This window comes from Grampus griseus (genome assembly GCF_964374135.1).
Source record: "Grampus griseus genome assembly, chromosome: 15".
Lineage (NCBI taxonomy): Eukaryota > Metazoa > Chordata > Mammalia > Artiodactyla > Delphinidae > Grampus > Grampus griseus.
The window spans coordinates 18022799-18041567 of record NC_139009.1 but is presented as its reverse complement, the minus strand read 5'-3'; the positions used below and the strand labels follow the sequence as shown (position 1 = coordinate 18041567).

Genomic DNA, 18769 nt, shown 5'->3' with positions numbered 1-18769 from the left:
AGAATTTTAGTAGGAATTGCTTTGAATTGGTAGAGCAATTCGAGTATTGACATCTTAACAGTGTTAAGTTTTTTCAAACCATGAATATGGACATCTTTCCATTTACTTATGTCTTCTTTGTTTTGTAGTTTTCAGTGTACAAGTCTTGTACCTCCTTGGTTAAATTTATTCCTAAGTATTTTATTTTTATTGATGCTGTTCTGAAAGGAATTGCTTTCTTAATTTCCTTTGGGATTTTTCATCATTAGTGTATACCACTGATTTTTGTGTGTTGATCTTGTATACAGCACCTTTGCTGAATTCATTTATTAGCTCTGATAGTTGTGTGGGTTTTAAAAAATAGGTTCTTGGGAATACGCTGGCAGTCCAGTGATTAGGACTCCACGTTTTCACTGCCTGGGGCCCGGGTTCAATCCCTGGTCAGCGAACTAAGATCCTGCAAGCCGTGCAGCATGGCCAAAAAATAAAACAAATAAAAATTTAAAAATTTAAAATAGATTCGGTAGTATTTTGTACATACAAGATCACATCATCTGTGAATAGAGATAGTTTTACTTCTTTCTAATTTGGATGGCATTTATTTATTTAAAATTTTTGCCTAATTATTCTGGCTAGAACTTCCCATATAATTTTGAATAGAAATGGCAAAACTGGGCTTCCTTGTCTTATTCATAATCTTAAGGGGAAAGCTTTTAACCTTTCACCATTGAGTATGATTGCCCTTTCTCATGTTGAAGAAACTCCCTTCTAGTCATAGTTTGTTGAGTGTTTTTATCATGAAAGTTTCTTGGATTTTGCCAAATACTTTTCTGTGTCAATTGAGATGATCATGTGTTTTTTTTTCTTCATTCTATTAATTTAGTGTATTACATTGATTAATTTTTTTCAGTGCAAATCTGTTTATTGGTTTCCTATTAATCTTTTAGTTGGGCATCTGGGAAGGGGGTATTAGTACATCTGTAGTTAACCTTCTATTTTAATCTGCTTAACTATATTCAGTGAATGATCTATTTTAATGCCCTTCCATCTTGCTTGACATCTTGGACTTAGATCTAGGTATACTTATCTTGTGTAATATCTAATAGATAGAGCTCATGGTCCCAAGACCATTAACAAACAGTCCCTTTTTTTCTTACAAATTTGGAATGCTACCTTATATACCAAATCCCCATCAATGCTGAGGATTGTTCTGGGCCCTGTATTCTGGGTCTGTGTTCTGTTCTGCTGATCTATTTTTTGACTTCTGTTAACAATAGAACAATAATCAAAATACTGTAGGGTTTTTGTTATTGTTTTGGTTTGGTTTGTTTTTTTACCATTTTTTTTTTTTTTTTTGCGGTACGCGGACCTCTCACTGTTGTGGCCTCTCCCGTTGCGGAGCAGAGGCTCCGGACGCGCAGGCTCAGCGGCCATGGCTCACGGGCCTAGCCACTCCGCGGCATGTGGGATCTTCCCGGACCGGGGCACGAGCCCGTGTCCCCTGCATTGGCAGGCAGACTCTCAACCACTGCGCCACCAGGGAAGGCCTACCTTTTTTTTAATATGATCTTTTTTTTTAATAAGCTCAGTTGCTTTTTTTGTTATTTTATTGTTTATTTTACTTTTGGCCGTGTTGGGTCTTTGTTGCTGTCTGCGGGCTTTCTCTAGTTGTGGCAAGCAGGGGCTACTCTTCATTGTGGTACACGGGCTTCTCATTGCAGTGGCTACTCTTGTTGCGGATCATGGCCTCTAGGCGTGCGGGCTTCAGTAGTTGTGGCTCGCGGGCTCTAGAGCACAGGCTCAGTAGTTGTGGTGCACGGGCTCGAACCCATGTCCCCTGCATTGGCAGGTGCATTCTTAACCACTGTGCCACCAGGGAAGTCCTTTTTTTTTTTTTTTCTTTACCATTTTTAAGTGGCATTAAGTACTTTCACAATCTTGTGCAACTCACCACTATCCACTTCCAAGACTTTTTCATCACCCAAACAGAAACTCTGTATCCATTTTAACAATAACTCCTCAATCCGCTCCCCCATTCCTCCAGCCTCTGATAATCTCTTTCTATCTCTATGAAGTTGCCCTATTCTAGGTACCTCTTATAAGAGGAATCGTATCATATTTGTCCTTTTGTGTCTGGCTTATTTCACTTAGTTTAATGTTTTACAAGTTCATCATGTTGTATGATATCAGAATTTCATTCCTTTTTATGTTAAAAATATTCCATTGTATGTATACAATATATATCACATTCTGTTTATTCAGTCATCTGTGGATGGACATTTGGATTGTTTCTACCTCTTGACTATTGTGAATAATGCTGCTGTGAACATTGGTGTACAAGTATCCAATTAAGTCCCTGCTTTCAGTTCTTTTGGGTATATACCTAGACATGGAATTAATGGATCATATGGTATTTCTTTTCCTTTTTTAAAATATTTATTTATTTATTTAGGCTGCGCCAGGTCTTAGTTGCAGCATGTGTGATCTTTAGTTGCGGCATGCATGATCTTTAGTTGCAGCATGCGGACTTCTTAGCTGTGGCATGTGAACTCTTAGTTGTGGCATGCATGCATTATCCGACCGGGGATCAAACCTGGGCCCCCTTCATTAGGAGCACAGAGTCTTACTCACTGGACCACCAGGGAAGTCCCCATATGGTATTTCTATGTTTAATTTTTTGAGGAACTGCCAAGGTGTAAAATAAGTGCAGCATTTTACGTTCCAGTCAGCAATGAACAAGGGTTTCAATTTCTCCGTATCCTCAACACACTTGTTATTTTCTGTTTTTGTTTGTTTTTTATAAAATAGCCATCTTAATGGGTGTGAAGTGGTATCTCATTACAGTTTTGATTTGTATTTCCCTAGTGACTAACGATGTTGAATATCTTTTCATGCGGCTCTTAACTTTTGTATATCTTATTTGGAGAAATGTCTAATCAAGTCCTTTGCCCTTTTTTTTTTTTTTTTTTTTTTTTTTTTTGCGGTACACGGGCCTCTCACTGTTGTGGCCTCTCCTGTTGCGGAGCACAGGCTCCGGACACGCAGGCCCAGCGGCCATGGCTCACGGGCCCAGCCGCTCTGTGGCATGTGGGATCTTCCCAGACCGGGGCACGAACCCGTGTCCCCTGCATCGGCAGGCGGACTCCCAACCACTGCGCCACCAGGGAAGCCCAGTTTTTGTTTTTTTCTTAAAGATTTTTTTGATGTGGACCATTTTTAAAGTCTTTTATTGAATTTGTTATAATATTGCTTCTATGTTATGTTTTGGTTTTTTGGCCACAAGGCATGTGAGATCTTAGCTCCCCCACTGGGAATCGAACACACACCCCCTGTATTGGAAGGTGACATTTTTTAAAAAAATAAATTTATTTATTTTATTTATGGCTGCATTGGGTCTTCATTGCTGTGCACAGGCTTTCTCTACTTGCGGTGAGTGGGGGCTACTCTTCATTGCGGTGCACGGGCTTCTCTTCTCATTGCGGTGGCTTCTCTTGTTGCAGAGAACAGGCTCTAGGCACGCGGGCTTCAGTAGTTGGGGCACTCAGGCTCAGTAGTTGTGGATTGCAGGCTCTAGTGCAGAGGCTCAGTAGTTGTAGCACACAGGCTTAGGTGCTCCGTGGCACGTGGGATCTTCCCAGACCAGGGCTCAAACCTGTGTCCCCTGTATTGGCAGGCGGACTCTCAACCACTGTGCCACCAGGGAAGCCCCGGAAGGTGACATCTTAATCACTGGACTGCAGGGAAGTCCCTGATACACAAGTTTTTAATTTTGATAAAGTTCAGTTTATCTGTTTTTTCTTTTTTTCCCCTTGTGCTTTTGGCAGAAACTATTGCCAAATCAAATGTCATGAAGATTTTCCTCTATGTTTTTTCCTAAGCATTCTATAGGTTTTGCTCTTACATAAGGTGTTTGATCCATTTTTTATTTATTTGTTTGTTTATTTATGGCTGCATTGGGTCTTTGTTGCTGAGTACAGGCTTTCTATAGTCGCGGCAAGCGGGGGCTACTCTTCGCCGTGATGTGTGGGCTTCTCATTGCGGTGGCTTCTCTTGTTGCAGAGCACGGGCTCTAGGTGTGCGGGCTTCAGTAGTTGTGACACGTGGGCTCAGTAGTTGTGGCTCACAGGCTCTAGAGTGCAGGCTCAGTAGTTGTGGTGCACGGGCTTAGTTGCTCTGTGGCATGTGGGATCTTTCCGGACCAGGGCTCAAACCTGTGTTCCCTGCATTGGCAGGCGGAGTCTTAACCACTGTGCCACCAGGGAAGCTCCTTAAATTTAGATTTAAATAGCCATATGTGGTAGTTATCATATTGGAGAGTATAAAATACTAATGTCACCAATTCTGATTTTGTCTAATGATTCAGTGTTCATAAAATGTGTCATGCTTCTTAGAAATACCGTCTCTTGGAACTCATCTTATACTTATGGAATCAGTACCAACTCTTCTCTAAGGACCTCCTTATAGAGTTACAGTGTCTACCTTAACTTCATCAGAAGTAAAGCAAAAAAACAAAAAAACCAACTAATTTTGTCCTTGCTTATCCTTTCAGTTAAGTCTTTATATTCTATTATCATTATTTTCTGTTCTTATTTTTATCAATACTTTCTCCCAGTCTGTGGCTTACCACAGCAGTGAAAGTGCCAAGTTTTAATCACTGGACTGCCAGGGAATTCCCCATGGCTTGCCTTTTAATTTTCTTAAAAGTGGTTTTCAAAGTGAAGGCCCAATCTATCAACTTTTTCCTTAATAGTTTATGTTTTGGTGCCCTTTTTTTTTTGGCCATGCCCTGTGGCATGCAGGATTTCAGTTCCCTGACCAGGTATCAAACAAGTGCCCCCTGCAACGGAAGCATGGAGTCTTAACCACTGGACTGCCAGGGAAGTCCCATTTTTGGGTCCTTTGTAATAAGACTTTGCCTACCCCATGGTAGGGTTTTTTTTTTTTTTTTTTTTTTGCGGTATGCAGGCCTCTCACTGCTGTGGCCTCTCCCGTTGCCGAGCACAGGCTCCGGACGCGCAGGCCCAGCGGCCATGGCTCACGGGCCCAGCTGCTCCGCGGCAGGTGGGATCTTCCCGGACCGGGGCACGAACCCATGTCCCCTGCATCGGCAGGCGGACTCTCAACCACTGCGCCACCAGGGAAGCCCCAAGGTAGGTTTTATTGTAAAAAATTTATAGTTTTGGCCTTGTGTTTAAGTGTGTGATCAATTTGAAGTTATTCTTTCTACATAGAATGAGGTAATGGTCAAGGCTTCCCCGCCTCCCTTGCCACAGGGATATACAGTTGTTCTATTGTAGAATCATTAATTGAAAAGCCTATCCTTTCTCTCTTAATTACCTTGTCCTCCTTGCAAAAATCAATTAACCATATATGTGAGTTTCTTTCTGGACTCTATTCTTTTCCATTGAGCTATTTGATTATATATCTACACTATATTATTATACCTTTGTAGTAAGACTTAAAATGAAGTAGTGTAAGTTCTCTATTTTTGTCTTTTCCTGATTGTTTAGGTGATGATTCAGTTTCTCAATTTCTACAAAATGTCTGCTGGGATTTTGACTGGGATTGGCTTGGATCTGTTGATCAATTTGGGGATAATAATTTTCATCCTAACAATATTAAGTCATCTGGTAAATCTCTCCACTTACTTAGATCTTCCTTTTTTTCCTTAGCAGTGTTTTTTAGTTTTCAGTATATAGATTATATATTGTTCATTACAACTGTACAGAAATAAATTTTTTATAAATTGATGCCTTTTGACTTTGCTAAACTTTATCACATATTAGACCTACTAGTTTATTTATTTATTTATTTATTATTATTATTGTTTTTAAGATTTCCCATGAGATTATCATAGGACATAATAGTTCCTTCTTCATTTCCAAATTATATACCTTTTATTTACTTTTCTTTACTATTGCATTGCCTAGGACTTTCAGTCCAGTGTTGAATAGAAATGATTAGAGCAGACATCCTTGCCTTGTTCCTGAAATTAGGGGGAAAGAAATCAATTTCACCATTTATTATGATGCTGGATATAGGATTTTTTTTTTAAATTATTTTTGGCCGTGTCGGGTCTTAGTTGCAGCACGCAGGACCTTCGTTGAGGCATGCGGGATTTTTCATTGTGGCATCCGGGTTTCTCTCTAGTTGTGGCACACAGGCTCCAGGGTGCGTGCACTCTGTAGTCTGTGGCACGCAGGCTCTCTAGTTGATGTGTGTGAGCTCAGTAGTTGTGGCGCGCAGCCTTGGTTGCCCTGCAGCATGTGGGATCTTAGTTCCCTGATCAGGGATCGAACCCACGTCCCCTGCATTGTAAGGAGGATTCTTTACCACTGGACCACCAGGGAAGTCCCTGTGGTGCTCTTTATAAGGCTGAGGAAATTACCTTCTATTCCTACTTTACTGAGTTTGCTAAAATCACAAATAGATGTTGAATATGTTAAATGTTTTTTTAGATCTACTCAGATGACCTTATGGTTTTTCTTCTTTATTGTTGGATATGATGAATTACACTGATTATTTCAGTTTCAAATGTTTAACCAATCTTGTGTTCCTGGGGTAAATCCCACTTGGTCATGATTTATCAGTCTTTTTATATATTCATGGATTTGATTTCATAATATTTTGTTAAGGAATTTTTTTGTCTCTCTTTATATATGTATAATAATTAGTTTGTGGGTTTATTTTATGCTATTGGTTTTAATATAAGGGTTATGCTGACTTTGTAAGTGAATTGAGAAATATTTCTTTTATATTCCAAAAGAATCAGGGTTAGGGTTAGGATAAAACTGGTATTGTTTTTCCTTACATATTGGATAGAATTCACCAGTGAAGTCATCTGGGACTGGTGTAACATTTGTGGAATAGTATTTAATTACATATTTAATTCCTTTAATTAATAATATGGGTATTCAGGTTATCTATTTCTTTATGAGTGAACTTTAGTAATTAGTTTTATTTCAGGTAATTTGTCTACCTATGTTTTGGAACTTACTGGCATAAAGTTAAGTTGTTCCTTATTATTATTATTTTCTTTTTTAAAATAACTTTTTCTTCCTTATTATTTATTAGTTGTCCCTTTAAAGTTCATAGTAGAGGTTGGCAATTAGCAGCCTGTGGGCCAAATCTAGTCTGTGGCCTATTTATGTACATTTGTGAACTAAGAATGGTTTTTACATTTTTAAAGTATTGTTAAAAAACAAAACAAAACAAACAAAACAAAAAAAGCAAGCAAAAAACCAAAAATCAAATCAAAACAAAGAGTACGTGAAATACACCATGGGTGGCCTGCAAAGCCTGAGATATTTACAAACTGGCCATTTATAACAAGAAAATAGTTTGCTACTTGAAGTCTAAGATCTTGAGTGATGTTTATACTTCATTCTTGAAATTTGTAATTTGGGTCTTCTCGCTTTTTTTCCCCCTTTGACTGGTCTGGCTAGTGGATTATCTTTACTTTCTCTCTTTCTCTCTCTTTTTTTTCCTTTTTACAGAAATGAACGTTTTTTATTTTATTTTGGGCGTGGCACACAGCTTGCGGGATCTCATTTCCCCAACCAGGGATTGAACTTGGGCCTCTGCAGTAAAAGTGACAAATCTGAACTAATAGACCAGAAGGGAACTCCCAGGAATCAACTTTTGATTTTGAATTTCTCTATTATTTGCTTTCTATTTTGTTTTATGCTGTCATATATATGATTTCCTTCCTTCTGCTTAAGTGTAATGCCTTTGAGATTCATACATTTTTGCATATATTACTAGTTAATTCCTTTTTATTGTTGAGCAGTATTCCGTGTTGGATGTACCAAAGTTTGTTTAACCTTTGACCTATGAGTGACTTTTTTTTGGCTATTACAAATAAAGCTGCAATGAACTATGTTATACAGGTTTTTATGTGGATATAATTTTCATTTCTTTGGAATAAATACACAGGGTTGCAATAGGGACTGTATTGTTAAGTGTATATTTAAATTTTTAAGAAACCATCAAACTGCTTTTCATATTGGGATTTGCTGTACCATTTTGCATTCTCACCAGCAATGAATGAATAATCCAGTTTCTTTGCCTCTTCACCAGCATTTGGTATTGTTACTATTTTTTTTAGTTTTTCTAACAGGTGTGTAATAATAACTCATCATGGTCTCAATTTGCATTTCACTATTGGTTAATGATGTTGAAATCTTTCTTTTTTTCAAATATTTTATTTATTTATTTAATTTGGTTGTGCTCTGTCTTAGTTGCGGCACGCGGGCTCCTTAGTTGTGGCATGTGAACTCTTAGTTGTGGCATGCACATGGGATCTAGTTCCCTGACCAGGGGTTGAACCCAGGCCCCCTGCATTGGGAGCGTGGCGTCTTAACCACTGCGCCACCCCTGAAAACTTTCCGTATGCTTATTTTCCATCTATATATCCTCTTACGTGAAATAACTTCTGATCTTTTCCTCATTTTCTAATGGATTGTTTTTTTTTTTTGCGGTACGCAGGCCTCTCACTGCTGTGGCCTTTCCTGTTGCGGAGCACAGGCTCCGGACGCGCTGGCTCAGTGGCCATGGCTCACGGGCCCAGCCGCTCCGCGGCATGTGGGATCTTCCCAAACGGGGGCACAAACCCGTGTCCCTTGCATTGGCAGGTGGACTCTCAACCACTGCGCCACCAGGGAAGCCCTGGATTGTTTTTTTCAATGCTGAATTTTGAGAGTTCCTTTTATATTTAAGTGAGTCCTTTGTGAGATATGTGGTCTGTAAACATTTTCTTCCAGTCTGTTGTGTGGTTTTTATAATCTTTACAGGGTCATTCACAGAGCAAAAGTCTTAAATTTGATGAGCTCCAAGTTATTGGTTTTTTTCTTGTTTAGGTCATGATTCACCTCTAACTCTAATCTTTTTTATTTATTTATTTATTTATTTATTTAGCGGTACGTGGGCCTCTCACTGTTGTGGCCTCTCCTGTTGCGGAGCACAGGCTCCGGACGTGCAGGCTCAGCGGCCATGGCTCACGGGCCCAGCCACCCCGCAGCATGTGGGATCTTCCCGGACCGGGGCACGAACCCGTGTCCCCGCATCGGCAGGCGGACTCTCAACCACTGAGCCACCAGGGAAGCCCTAATCTTTTTATTTTTATGTGTTCTATCTCATTCTTTTAAAATTTACTGTCATTTTTGCTTAATAATATTTTCTAATCTTTGATGTATAGTACATATCTGAATATAAAATTGTGGGTCTCATTCTGTTGTCTATTCTTTTGTGCTGGCTGGCTTTTTGTGTGTGTATGTGTTAGCTATTTTTGATGTTTTTTTTTTTTTTTTTTTTTTGCGGTACTCGGGCCTCTCACTGTTGTGGCCACTCCCGTTGCTGAGCACAGGCCCCGGACGCGCAGGCTCAGCGCCCATGGCTCACGGGCCCAGCCACTCCGCGGCACGTGGGATCTTCCAGGACCGGGGCACGAACCCGTGTCCCCTGCATCGGCAGGCGGACTCTCAATCACTGCGCCACCCGGGAAGCCCTGATGATTTGTTTTTAACTGAGTCATATTCATGAGTTTTTGTATATCCTGTTGAAGCTGCATTCTTTTGGAGATAATTTACATTTGCCTTTGCTTTGTGCTTAGGATCACTTTTGACTTAAGCCTATTTCAATTATCGTCCTGAGGTTTTTCATACCTATCAGATTTGGTGACTTTAGCCTGTAAATCTGAGGATCCGTTTGTTGTTTTGAATTCTTAAGGGATATTTTTTTTGCCCTCTCATTCTTAGTGTAAATGTTGGGAAAGGCAGTTCTTGCAGCTTCCTGGAGATTAGTGATGGGAAGGTTGGTTGGTTGATTTCTTTTTTTTTTTTTATAAATTTATATTTATTTTTGGCTGCATTGGGTCCTCGTTGCTGCGCGTGGACTTTCTCTAGTTGCAGCGAGCAGGGGCTACTCTTTGTTGCAGTGCGTGGACTTCTTATTGTGGTGGCTTCTCTTGTCATGGAGCACAGGCTCTAGGTGCATGGGCTTCAGTAGTTGTGGCACGCGGGCTCAATAATTGTGGTGCATGGGCTCTAGAGTGCAGGCTCAGTAGTTGTGGTGCATGGGCTTAGTTGCTCCGCAGCATGCGGGGTCTTCCCGGACTAAGGCTCAAACCCATGTCCCCTGCAATGGCAGGCGGATTCTTTACCACTGTGCCCCCAGGGAAGTCCCAGTTGGTTGATTTCTAATTCACCCTTATACTTAGGTGTATCCTTTTTTGTACCAGGATTTTGCAGGGTTATTACGTTAGACTCTGTAACTTGAGCAGGTTCTGGACTATGTCTTCTGTCTTTCCTATCTCCTGTAGGCAGAAGAAATAGAAGATCAAATTCACTGGAGTTGAGCAAATGTACTGAAAGTGAAAGCTGTCTTTAGAGCTTTGCTTGCTTTTCTGAGTTCCTGCTGTGACTTAGTTTTTGGTCTAAGTATTCCTTAGTATCTTGCCAGCTCATACAGTTTTTTAAAAAAATTTATTTTATTTATTTTTGGCTGCGTTGGGCCTTTGTTGCTGTGCGCGGGCTTTCTCTAGTTGCAGTGAGCAGGGGCTACTCTTCGTTGCAGTGCGCGGGCTTCTCACTGGGGTTGCTTCTCTTGTTGTGGAGCAAGAGCTCTAGGTGCACGGGCTTCAGTAGTTGTGGCACATGGGCTCAGTAGTTGTGGCTCGTGGGCTTAGTTGCTCTGTGGCATGTGGGTTCTTCCCGGACCAGGGCTCGAACCCATGTCCCCTGCATTGTAGGTGGATTCTTAACCACTGCGCTACCAGGGAAGCCCTCATATAGTTTTAAGTAAAGTTTAAAAACGATTTTAATTGATTTTTTCAATTATTTTCTTCAGGTCATACTGTGTAAAACAAGCAACCCCTTCATATCTTTTTCAAGCTTTCCTTTCTTTTGTCCATGTTTCCTTTCTCCATTTTGTGGTTCAAGATGCATCTCAGGAGTCATCACCTCTCAAAAGCTCCCTGCTTGAATTAGAGGTCTCTGCCTCATTCTTTCTTTCCTTCCTTCCTTCCTCCTTCCCTCTCTTTCTTTCTTTCTTTTGTTTGGCTGGCACAGCCTGTGGGAATATTAGTTCCCCAACCAGGGATTGAACCTGTGCCCCCTGCATTGGGGGCTGGGAGTCTTAGCCACTGGACGGCCAGGGAAGTCCCTCTGCCTTATTCTTTCTAATCACATTGTTCTGCAGCTTACTGGTTCCTTGCCTGTCTCCATTCCCTCCTTGTCTGTGACCTCTTTGAGGGCTAGAACTATGTTGTTTTCAAAAAATCTCCATTTCCTGGCCTGACAGAGTATCTAACAGCAATTGGGGTTAGAATAAACATTTGTTGTTGGTAAATGCTATAGGTTATCATAACCTGAATAACAATCTGGCTTTCTCAATTTAGGACTACAAATACAAACACAGAAACAAAGGAAGAAAGCACTCAAGTCCTTTGTGTGCTAATTTGCATACCATACACCTCTTCAGGACACTTCAAATACTACTTAAGGCCAGCCTCTTTCTTCAGGAAATGAAATTGTTTATCCTGTTCAATGATCTCATAGGTAATTGACACAGGAAAACTCAGGTCTTCCATTATGAGGTCTCCACACCCAAAGAGGCCGGTTTTAAAGTGTGGGGGAAGTGTTCTGGGGAGGGTGTGGTATGCAAATTAGTGTAAGAGGGACTTGTCTGCTTTCCTGGAATCTATTCTGATTCCCCAACAGAAAACCTATTTCCATTCCCATTGCATTATGCAGTTTTGTTGACCAACTGGGAGCTTGGATGGGTGGAATTTCTAATTTTGATGCAGCTTGTTGATTTTTACAGCACTGTTCTTGAGTCTTCAACTTTTCTTAGCGAGGCAATTTTTGGAAATGAACATAATTCTACTTACAGCATAGCTTTTCATATTAATTGCGTCCCTTAATCTTTTTCTTTGAAAGTTAAATCACACATTTTATATCTTTGTATTCAGCTTTTTGTATTCTTAATTCTTGCGCGGGCGGGGCAGCAGTGCTAAAAGGAGGTTTTTAGTACGAAGAATTCACTCTTCGTGACTACGCCTTAGGTCTGGCTAAGGTTATAGAAATCGTCAGTGCCTTGCTTTGTTTAAAGAGGCAGGGTTCTAGCGTTTGCTCTTTCTTAAGCTTCTCGTGTGCCAGATACGGCACAGATATATTTTATCTCAGTTATCATTCACATTTTTACAGCCGTGAAAAGTACAACTCAAGTTCAGTGTCTTGCCTTGGGTATCCCTGGGATTCCAACTCAGGTCACAGCGCCCTCGTCTTCACCGGTCCCCCTCCATCCCCCACCTTTTCGGGTAGTTCCTCGCTCCATCGAGGCCACCTGGGATGACGCTGGGGGTGCGGGGGTAGTCGGTCCTGGCCGGCTACGAAGACTCCACGACCGACTACACGGCGCTAGCTAGTCCCGCGCGCATTCTGGTTTTTCCCATCCCCCCACTTCCTAGGCGGCCGCCAGACCTGGAAACCATAGAGCTGAAACAGCCCAGAGCGTCCCTTCCGTGGCCGCCGAGCGCTGACGGCGCGCCGTTGGGCGGGGCCTACTGGCGGGGCGGGGGAAGAGGAGGGAGAGCCGGCAAGGGAAGGGCTGGCCGGCCTTGCAGCGCCCCGCAGCGGCCAAGTCGGAAGAGGTCTTGTCGGCCCTGCGGCGCTGGAGCCCTGACGCACGGAGCTCGAGAGTGAGAACGGGAGAGAAAGGGGTAGAAATGGCGGCTCCGCTTGGCTCCCGCTGAGTAGGTTGAAGCCGGCGGAGGGTCTGAGCTCTTGGCCTGGAACATCGCTCCCGCCTCCCGCTACCTGCCTTCGCACGCCGACTTCCCTTCCTCTGCCCTACCCTCGCCTGTCCTCGTCTGCGCTGCGCAGAGTCCGGGTCGTCTTGTCTTTCCCGGCCCGGCTCCACTAGCCCTGACTGCCCGGCAGGCGGGCCGGCCTTCCTCGGCTCTCCCCGGCGCGGCGGGCGCCGCGGGCGCGGCGTGGACCCCGTTCTCCTGGCTGGACCATGGTGAACACCCGGAAGAGCTCTCTGCGGCTTCTCGGATCTAAGTCGCCTGGGCCCGGGCCTGGGCCTGGGGCCGGAGTAGAGCCTGGGGCGACCGGAGGCAGCAGCCATTTCATCTCCTCTCGGACCCGCTCCTCCAAGACCCGCGCTGCCAGCTGCCCCGCCGCCAAGGCCGGGGGAAGCGGCGGCGCCGGCGTCGCTCTGGATGAGGCCCGGGTAAGAGCGCGGCAGCCCGAGTCCGGAGGCTTGCGAGTCGGCCCGGCCGCCGGGGCTTTGTCTGGCCGGGTTGGGGCAACAAGCCTCCAGTGGAGACCGCTCGGGCGGCCGGAGACCGGGTCTGGGGGTGCGTTGGAGGATGGCAGCCGGCTAGGTAGGGCCACGACAGCTTTGCTGGCCCCGCTCTTTTGTGTAAAGAACAGGACTTGAGTCCAGGGGAGAGGGCTATGGAGGGGGGGGTGTCTTTTCGGGGAACATTAGAACAGCCTGCTTTCCGTGTCCTTGTCCTGCCTGAGAGGGGAATTCTAGGGGAACAAGAGCGAAGGGCCAGAGTTCCCGGGTGGAAGGGTTGGAGAGGAGAAGTGAAAGTTTTATGCGGTGTCAAACCCTTCCTGTAAGTGTGAGAGCTCCTGCCGGTGTCTAACTCCAGCTTACTCTCAAACTGTTTGGGGGTGGTTCAAGTTTGTGAGGAAGTGAACGGAGAGCTCCGGTTGGCAGCCAGGCAGGGATGGTGAAAAAAGTTTGGAGCTGCTCTGACACCAACTTTAAAAACAAAATCAACACTATCGCCTCTCCAGGCAGGAGCGATCAAACGTGATGTTTAGCTGGAGAATCAGCCAGCCAGCGAACCAGGGTTCTAGTAGGGACTCGGTAGAGCTTTCTAGTAGAGCCTTCAGATCACAAAAGCGGCACGTCGAAAGAAACGTGTCGAATATTATTGATAGTAGGCACTATCATCTCCAAATTGTTTGGTGTCTTGGATGTCTCCATTTTTGCTTTGGGAATAGGTTATAAAAGGTGAATTAACACCATCGTCCTACTACTGCGAAAGTGACATTTGAAGAAGACCGGTGATGATTTAGTATTTTTTTTTTAAAGTGGTAGATCTTGAAATTTATTACAGGGTAAGGCTCTAAGCTAGCACGTATGTTTTATCACTTTAAAGGAATTGATAAGGTTGTGTTATGAGATTGGTTATGAATTCAGAAAAGAGTGTTGCATCTGTCTAGAGAGAGGCTAATTTTCTAAGAGTAATTTGACTGGAACTTGTTCATTTAACATAGTCCTTTAAATCCACATCATTTTATTATTCTTAGGGGAGGAAAGCAATATTTCATTTTCTGTAGGGGTCTACAAGATTATGTTGGCATACAAATACAAATTATGTACAACTTATATTAAATACAAATTATAAATACAAATGATGTATTTTTTCTCTGTATCTTATACTGTTCTGACACTAATCAGAATGAACCAAGGCAAATACAATAGACATATTTTACTGTACTTATCTGAAATATGTTGTATCTTTGAAAATATAATTGGCCTTTATTTTGCTAAAAATCTGGAACATATTTTAAAAATTGCTTTATGAGTAGACTTATTTTGGAGCTTATAGCTAGCTCTCTTAGGTGGAAATAAGAAAGCTAAATCTGAAAGTTGTGCAAACTATTCAGAATAATTACAGACTTTCTGTAGAAATTATTGCAAACATGTACAGACTTTCTGTAGAAATTATTGCAAACATGTACAAGCTTACTGACTTTATGAAGCTAACATATATTTTAAAATAAAAGTAATTTAAGAAGGGTTTGTCCTGTATCCTTAAGGACAAGTAAAATATTTAGAGTGTAAGCATTTAATTGTATAATGCTATGAATGCCTAGCCTATTAGAGCAGTGTCTCGTTTATGTGAATCAATTAGCTCATCTGTCACTGATCATTTTGTGGTCCCGTTTTTGAATTCATGGATATTATGCTGTCCTTACCCCCTGAGGAATAAGGTGAGGTAATTTGTCAAGCAGCTGTTATGGAGATGTTAAAAGGCAAGGAATCAATAATCTAATGTAGAAATGAACATGGGGTAGCTTTTCAATTGCTAGAAGAATGAAAGATATTAGAGCTCTTTCTAGAAGGATACTAATGAAACTTTGTTTCAAAGGTCTTTTTAAAATGTATTAAAAGACCATGAACAACAGGCCAGTGGAGAGTTACTTTGAAACATTTGTTTTTCAGTTTTAAGAAGGTTGATATTTTGACCCTAGTAGATGATGGAATGATCTAATTGCTTTCTCCCAGAAATTTAAGAGATTTACTAATCCTATGTTGTGATTGGTCCTTTAGAAGAACATGTTATAATTCTGAATTTAAGTTTATGTATATTTTTGAAGCCGGTTGTATATTTCCTTGTTGTATATTTCTGAAATGGGTTGATTTGAGTTTGGTAAGCTCTTGCTTTCAAGTTTGTTTTATGTTACAAGAATTTAGCACTCCTGATTCACCCTTTCTGGTGTACCTAAAGGCACCCTCTGTGTCTGTGGTGTCTTAGACATTTGCTGTCATCTGTAAAGACTTATTTGGTGGAAAATGGGTTGCTCATGTCGTTGCTTTAGGACGTTGCTTTATTTTTGTAGGAAGAAACGTATTCCTCTTGATACGATATAAATTGAAGAGGTTCCCTTTTTTCTGTTTTTGTGTGATATTCTTCACTTTACAGTTGATGCTGATTTCCACCCACCCCCTGGCCCTGACTCTTTTTAGACTATTTCATCCACTGTGTGTCTAGAGACATTTTATTTGCTCTAAAAAGCCTTAGGACCACGATCTGTCATAGCTTTGCTTTCCCCCCAAGTGTGTGTAGGGTGGGGAAATACACACATGACACATTCTGTAGGTTATTGGAATGATTTTTTTGTGCCTATACTTTAATGTCAAGTTGACTTGTGCTCTGCAGTTAGTTGTATAATAATTACTGCTATATATTGATACTTGGCTTTTTTGTTTGTTTAACATGTATAAAACTTCACCTCTTTTAGGTTAACCTAAATGTCAGTAATTAGCATTTATTTGCTTCACCTAAGAGTCACTCTCGGCAAACTAATACTGTAGTCACAGAACTGGAAAGCAGTCTTTGAAAATATTTCAACTCTTTTTCTACCTCTTTTAGGCCTGTTTGTTGGTACTTTTGGCTTGTCATTAGCTTTTTGTATTTTTTGAGCTTTTTTGAATCCACATCTTAGTTGAGAGAATCAAAATACATATTTTAAGTAACTTTATAGGTAAATTTGTTTGATTTTTGATTTTATTTTTAGAAAATAACCTCTCAATCCTTCTTTAATATGCTCTTTTATCATTCTATACTTATTCTTTTCCAACATTCATTCGTTTGCCAATGTAACAGAAGCAGAGTGGTGGAAATTGAGGGTTAAACATGGAAAAGAAGTCTGAGAGGGAAATGTAACCATGTATATAACTCTCAGATGAGTAGGGAAAAATACAAGTTCCTCAGAGTAGAGCAAGTTTTTCCTTATATCAGATTCATATATGGGGCTTCCCTGGTGGCACAGTGGTTAAGAATCTGCCTGCCAATGCAGGGGACATGGGTTCGAGCCCTGGTCCAGGAAGATCCCACATGCCGTGGAGCATCTAAGCCCATGAGCCACAACTACTGAAGCCCGTGCGCCTAGAGTCCGTGCGCCACAAGAGAAGCCACTGCGGTGAGAAGCCCGCGCGCAGTGAGCAGCCCGCGCACCGCAACGAAGAGTAGCCTCCACTCGCCCCACTAGAGAAAGCCTGCCTGCAGCAATGAAGACCCAATGCAACCAAAAATAAAATAAATAAATTTATAAAAAAAAGAAAATAATCTTACCTTAAAAAAATTCATATAGAGCAGCATATGGGTGATATTGAGTAATGTTGTAAAACAATTTCCCCGTCACAGTTTTGAAGCAAAGCAGCTATAGAGTTCATAGGATTATCTCCGGTATCCAACTGAAAATGCAACTTTAAAAAATTCATAGCTGATTCACTTTGTTATACCCCAGAAACTAACACAACGTTGTAAAGCAGTTATACTCCAATAAATATGTTAAAAAAAAAGATAAAATAAAAAAATTAAAATGTCAAAAAATAGAGAGGGAAATGTGAAAAAAATTCAGTTTTTGGCCATTTCTGTAGTTCAAATATACAAACTTGCAGTTTTTTAGGTCAAGGATGAAATTTACACTTGTAGAAGTGAATGCATATTAATTCCTTAAATCATTTTCCCTGGCAGATAATCTTTTTAACCATCCTTGGATACATCCTTGATTGCATGTCTTCTAAATACCTAATTATAGGTAAACCTGTAACATCTGAAAACTAGGTGGACAGGTGGTAGGATTAATACTTGTTATGAGAACTAAGGAGCCCAACCAGTGTCTGCACCTGAATGGGGTGTGATCCTGTCTCTTTAAGGTTCCACTTCAGAAAAGTGCCGCATTACTTTGAATTATGTATTTGGTATTTTTTTTGGACATACATAATGAAGTTTGATTTCTTGATATTTGGGTTTTTGATCTTGTACTAGGCATATTTTATATTTCTGTTATGTCTCTGTGCTGGGGGAGGATTTTGTGAAAAATGAGTTGAGTAAAAAGCATATGGAATTTTGGATAAAAAGTTCTATGGAAGTACAGAGTTAGGGGAAAAAACATGTAAAATGTGCTATCTTTATTTAAATATGAGCTAGACGGTTTTTAGAGAGGTAACTATTGTGTGTGGCTTATATCAAACAATAGAAAAGTTATCTGTTAAAATTAATAGACTGTGATTTGTATTAGCTTTTAGATACTTTGAGTATATGCTGTAAGATTCTGAACTTCAGATACTTTTGAACTGTGAGTATTTTGGTATAAGATTTTTTTTTTTTTTCATTTTTAGATTGTTATTGTAGTTTTATGTGGAGGTTGAATATACGCCTTTGGTTAAAGTCTTTCTCTCCTAGACTCTTCTATTAGAGTAGGCTGTAAGCTCCCTGGGACCAGCCACTATATCTTACTTTCTTCCCGACTGCTGCATTCCCAGGGCCTAGTGCATCATCTGGCATATAGAAGATGCTTAATAAATATTGATACTTGTTAAATGAATGAATGAATAGCATATTAAGGAGCCGATCTAGTATGTGAAAATTGTGTTGATTGGACTCTGAGAATAGAGGGTAAATAAACCATAGCCCCTACCTTCAGAGCTCTAAGTATGCACACGGTATACACATGAGAAATTAACAGGATAAATCAGTTCAAGATAGGGGCCAGGGCTTCTCTGGTGGCGCAGTGGTTGAGAGTCCGCCTGCTGATGCAGGGGACACGGGTTCGTGCCCCGGTTTGGGAAGATCCCACATGCCGCGGAGCGGCTAGGCCTGTGAGCCATGGCCGCTGAGCCTGCGCGTCCGGAGCCTGTGCTCCGCAATGGGAGAGGCCACAATAGTGAGAGGCCCGCGTACCGCAAAAAAAAAAAAAAAAAAAATCTGAAAAAGTGAAGAAGGATGCCATTGTACAGTCAGAAAATACTGTACGCACTGTGTATAGACAGATTTTTACTAGAATATCTGGAGTTGTGGTGTCTAGTATTGAGACTGGAAGTATGAACAGTAGCCTATAGGGATATGAAATATAGGACAGTGATTTTTCAGTAATTGCTTTGCTGCCTGATTTCACGGGGTGCGTGTAAGGAGAGGAGCAGGCATATCACGTAGAGACCACTCTTTGGCAATATTTTTGCTTCCCAGTATTTTAAA

At 41.5% G+C, this 18769-nt stretch overlaps 1 protein-coding gene across 1 annotated transcript in view; it reads left to right on the top strand.

Annotated features, from left to right (window-relative positions):
* Positions 1-12996: 12996 nt before the first annotated feature.
* The window catches only part of ATAD2B (ATPase family AAA domain containing 2B), a gene marked incomplete at its 5' end in the record, with an annotated part of 148102 nt that continues 142329 nt past the window's right edge, over positions 12997-18769 (top strand). The window contains one exon of the mRNA XM_082672915.1: positions 12997-13212. Within this exon, the coding sequence (XP_082529041.1) occupies positions 12997-13212 (216 nt within the window). The remainder of the gene's footprint in view (positions 13213-18769) is intronic.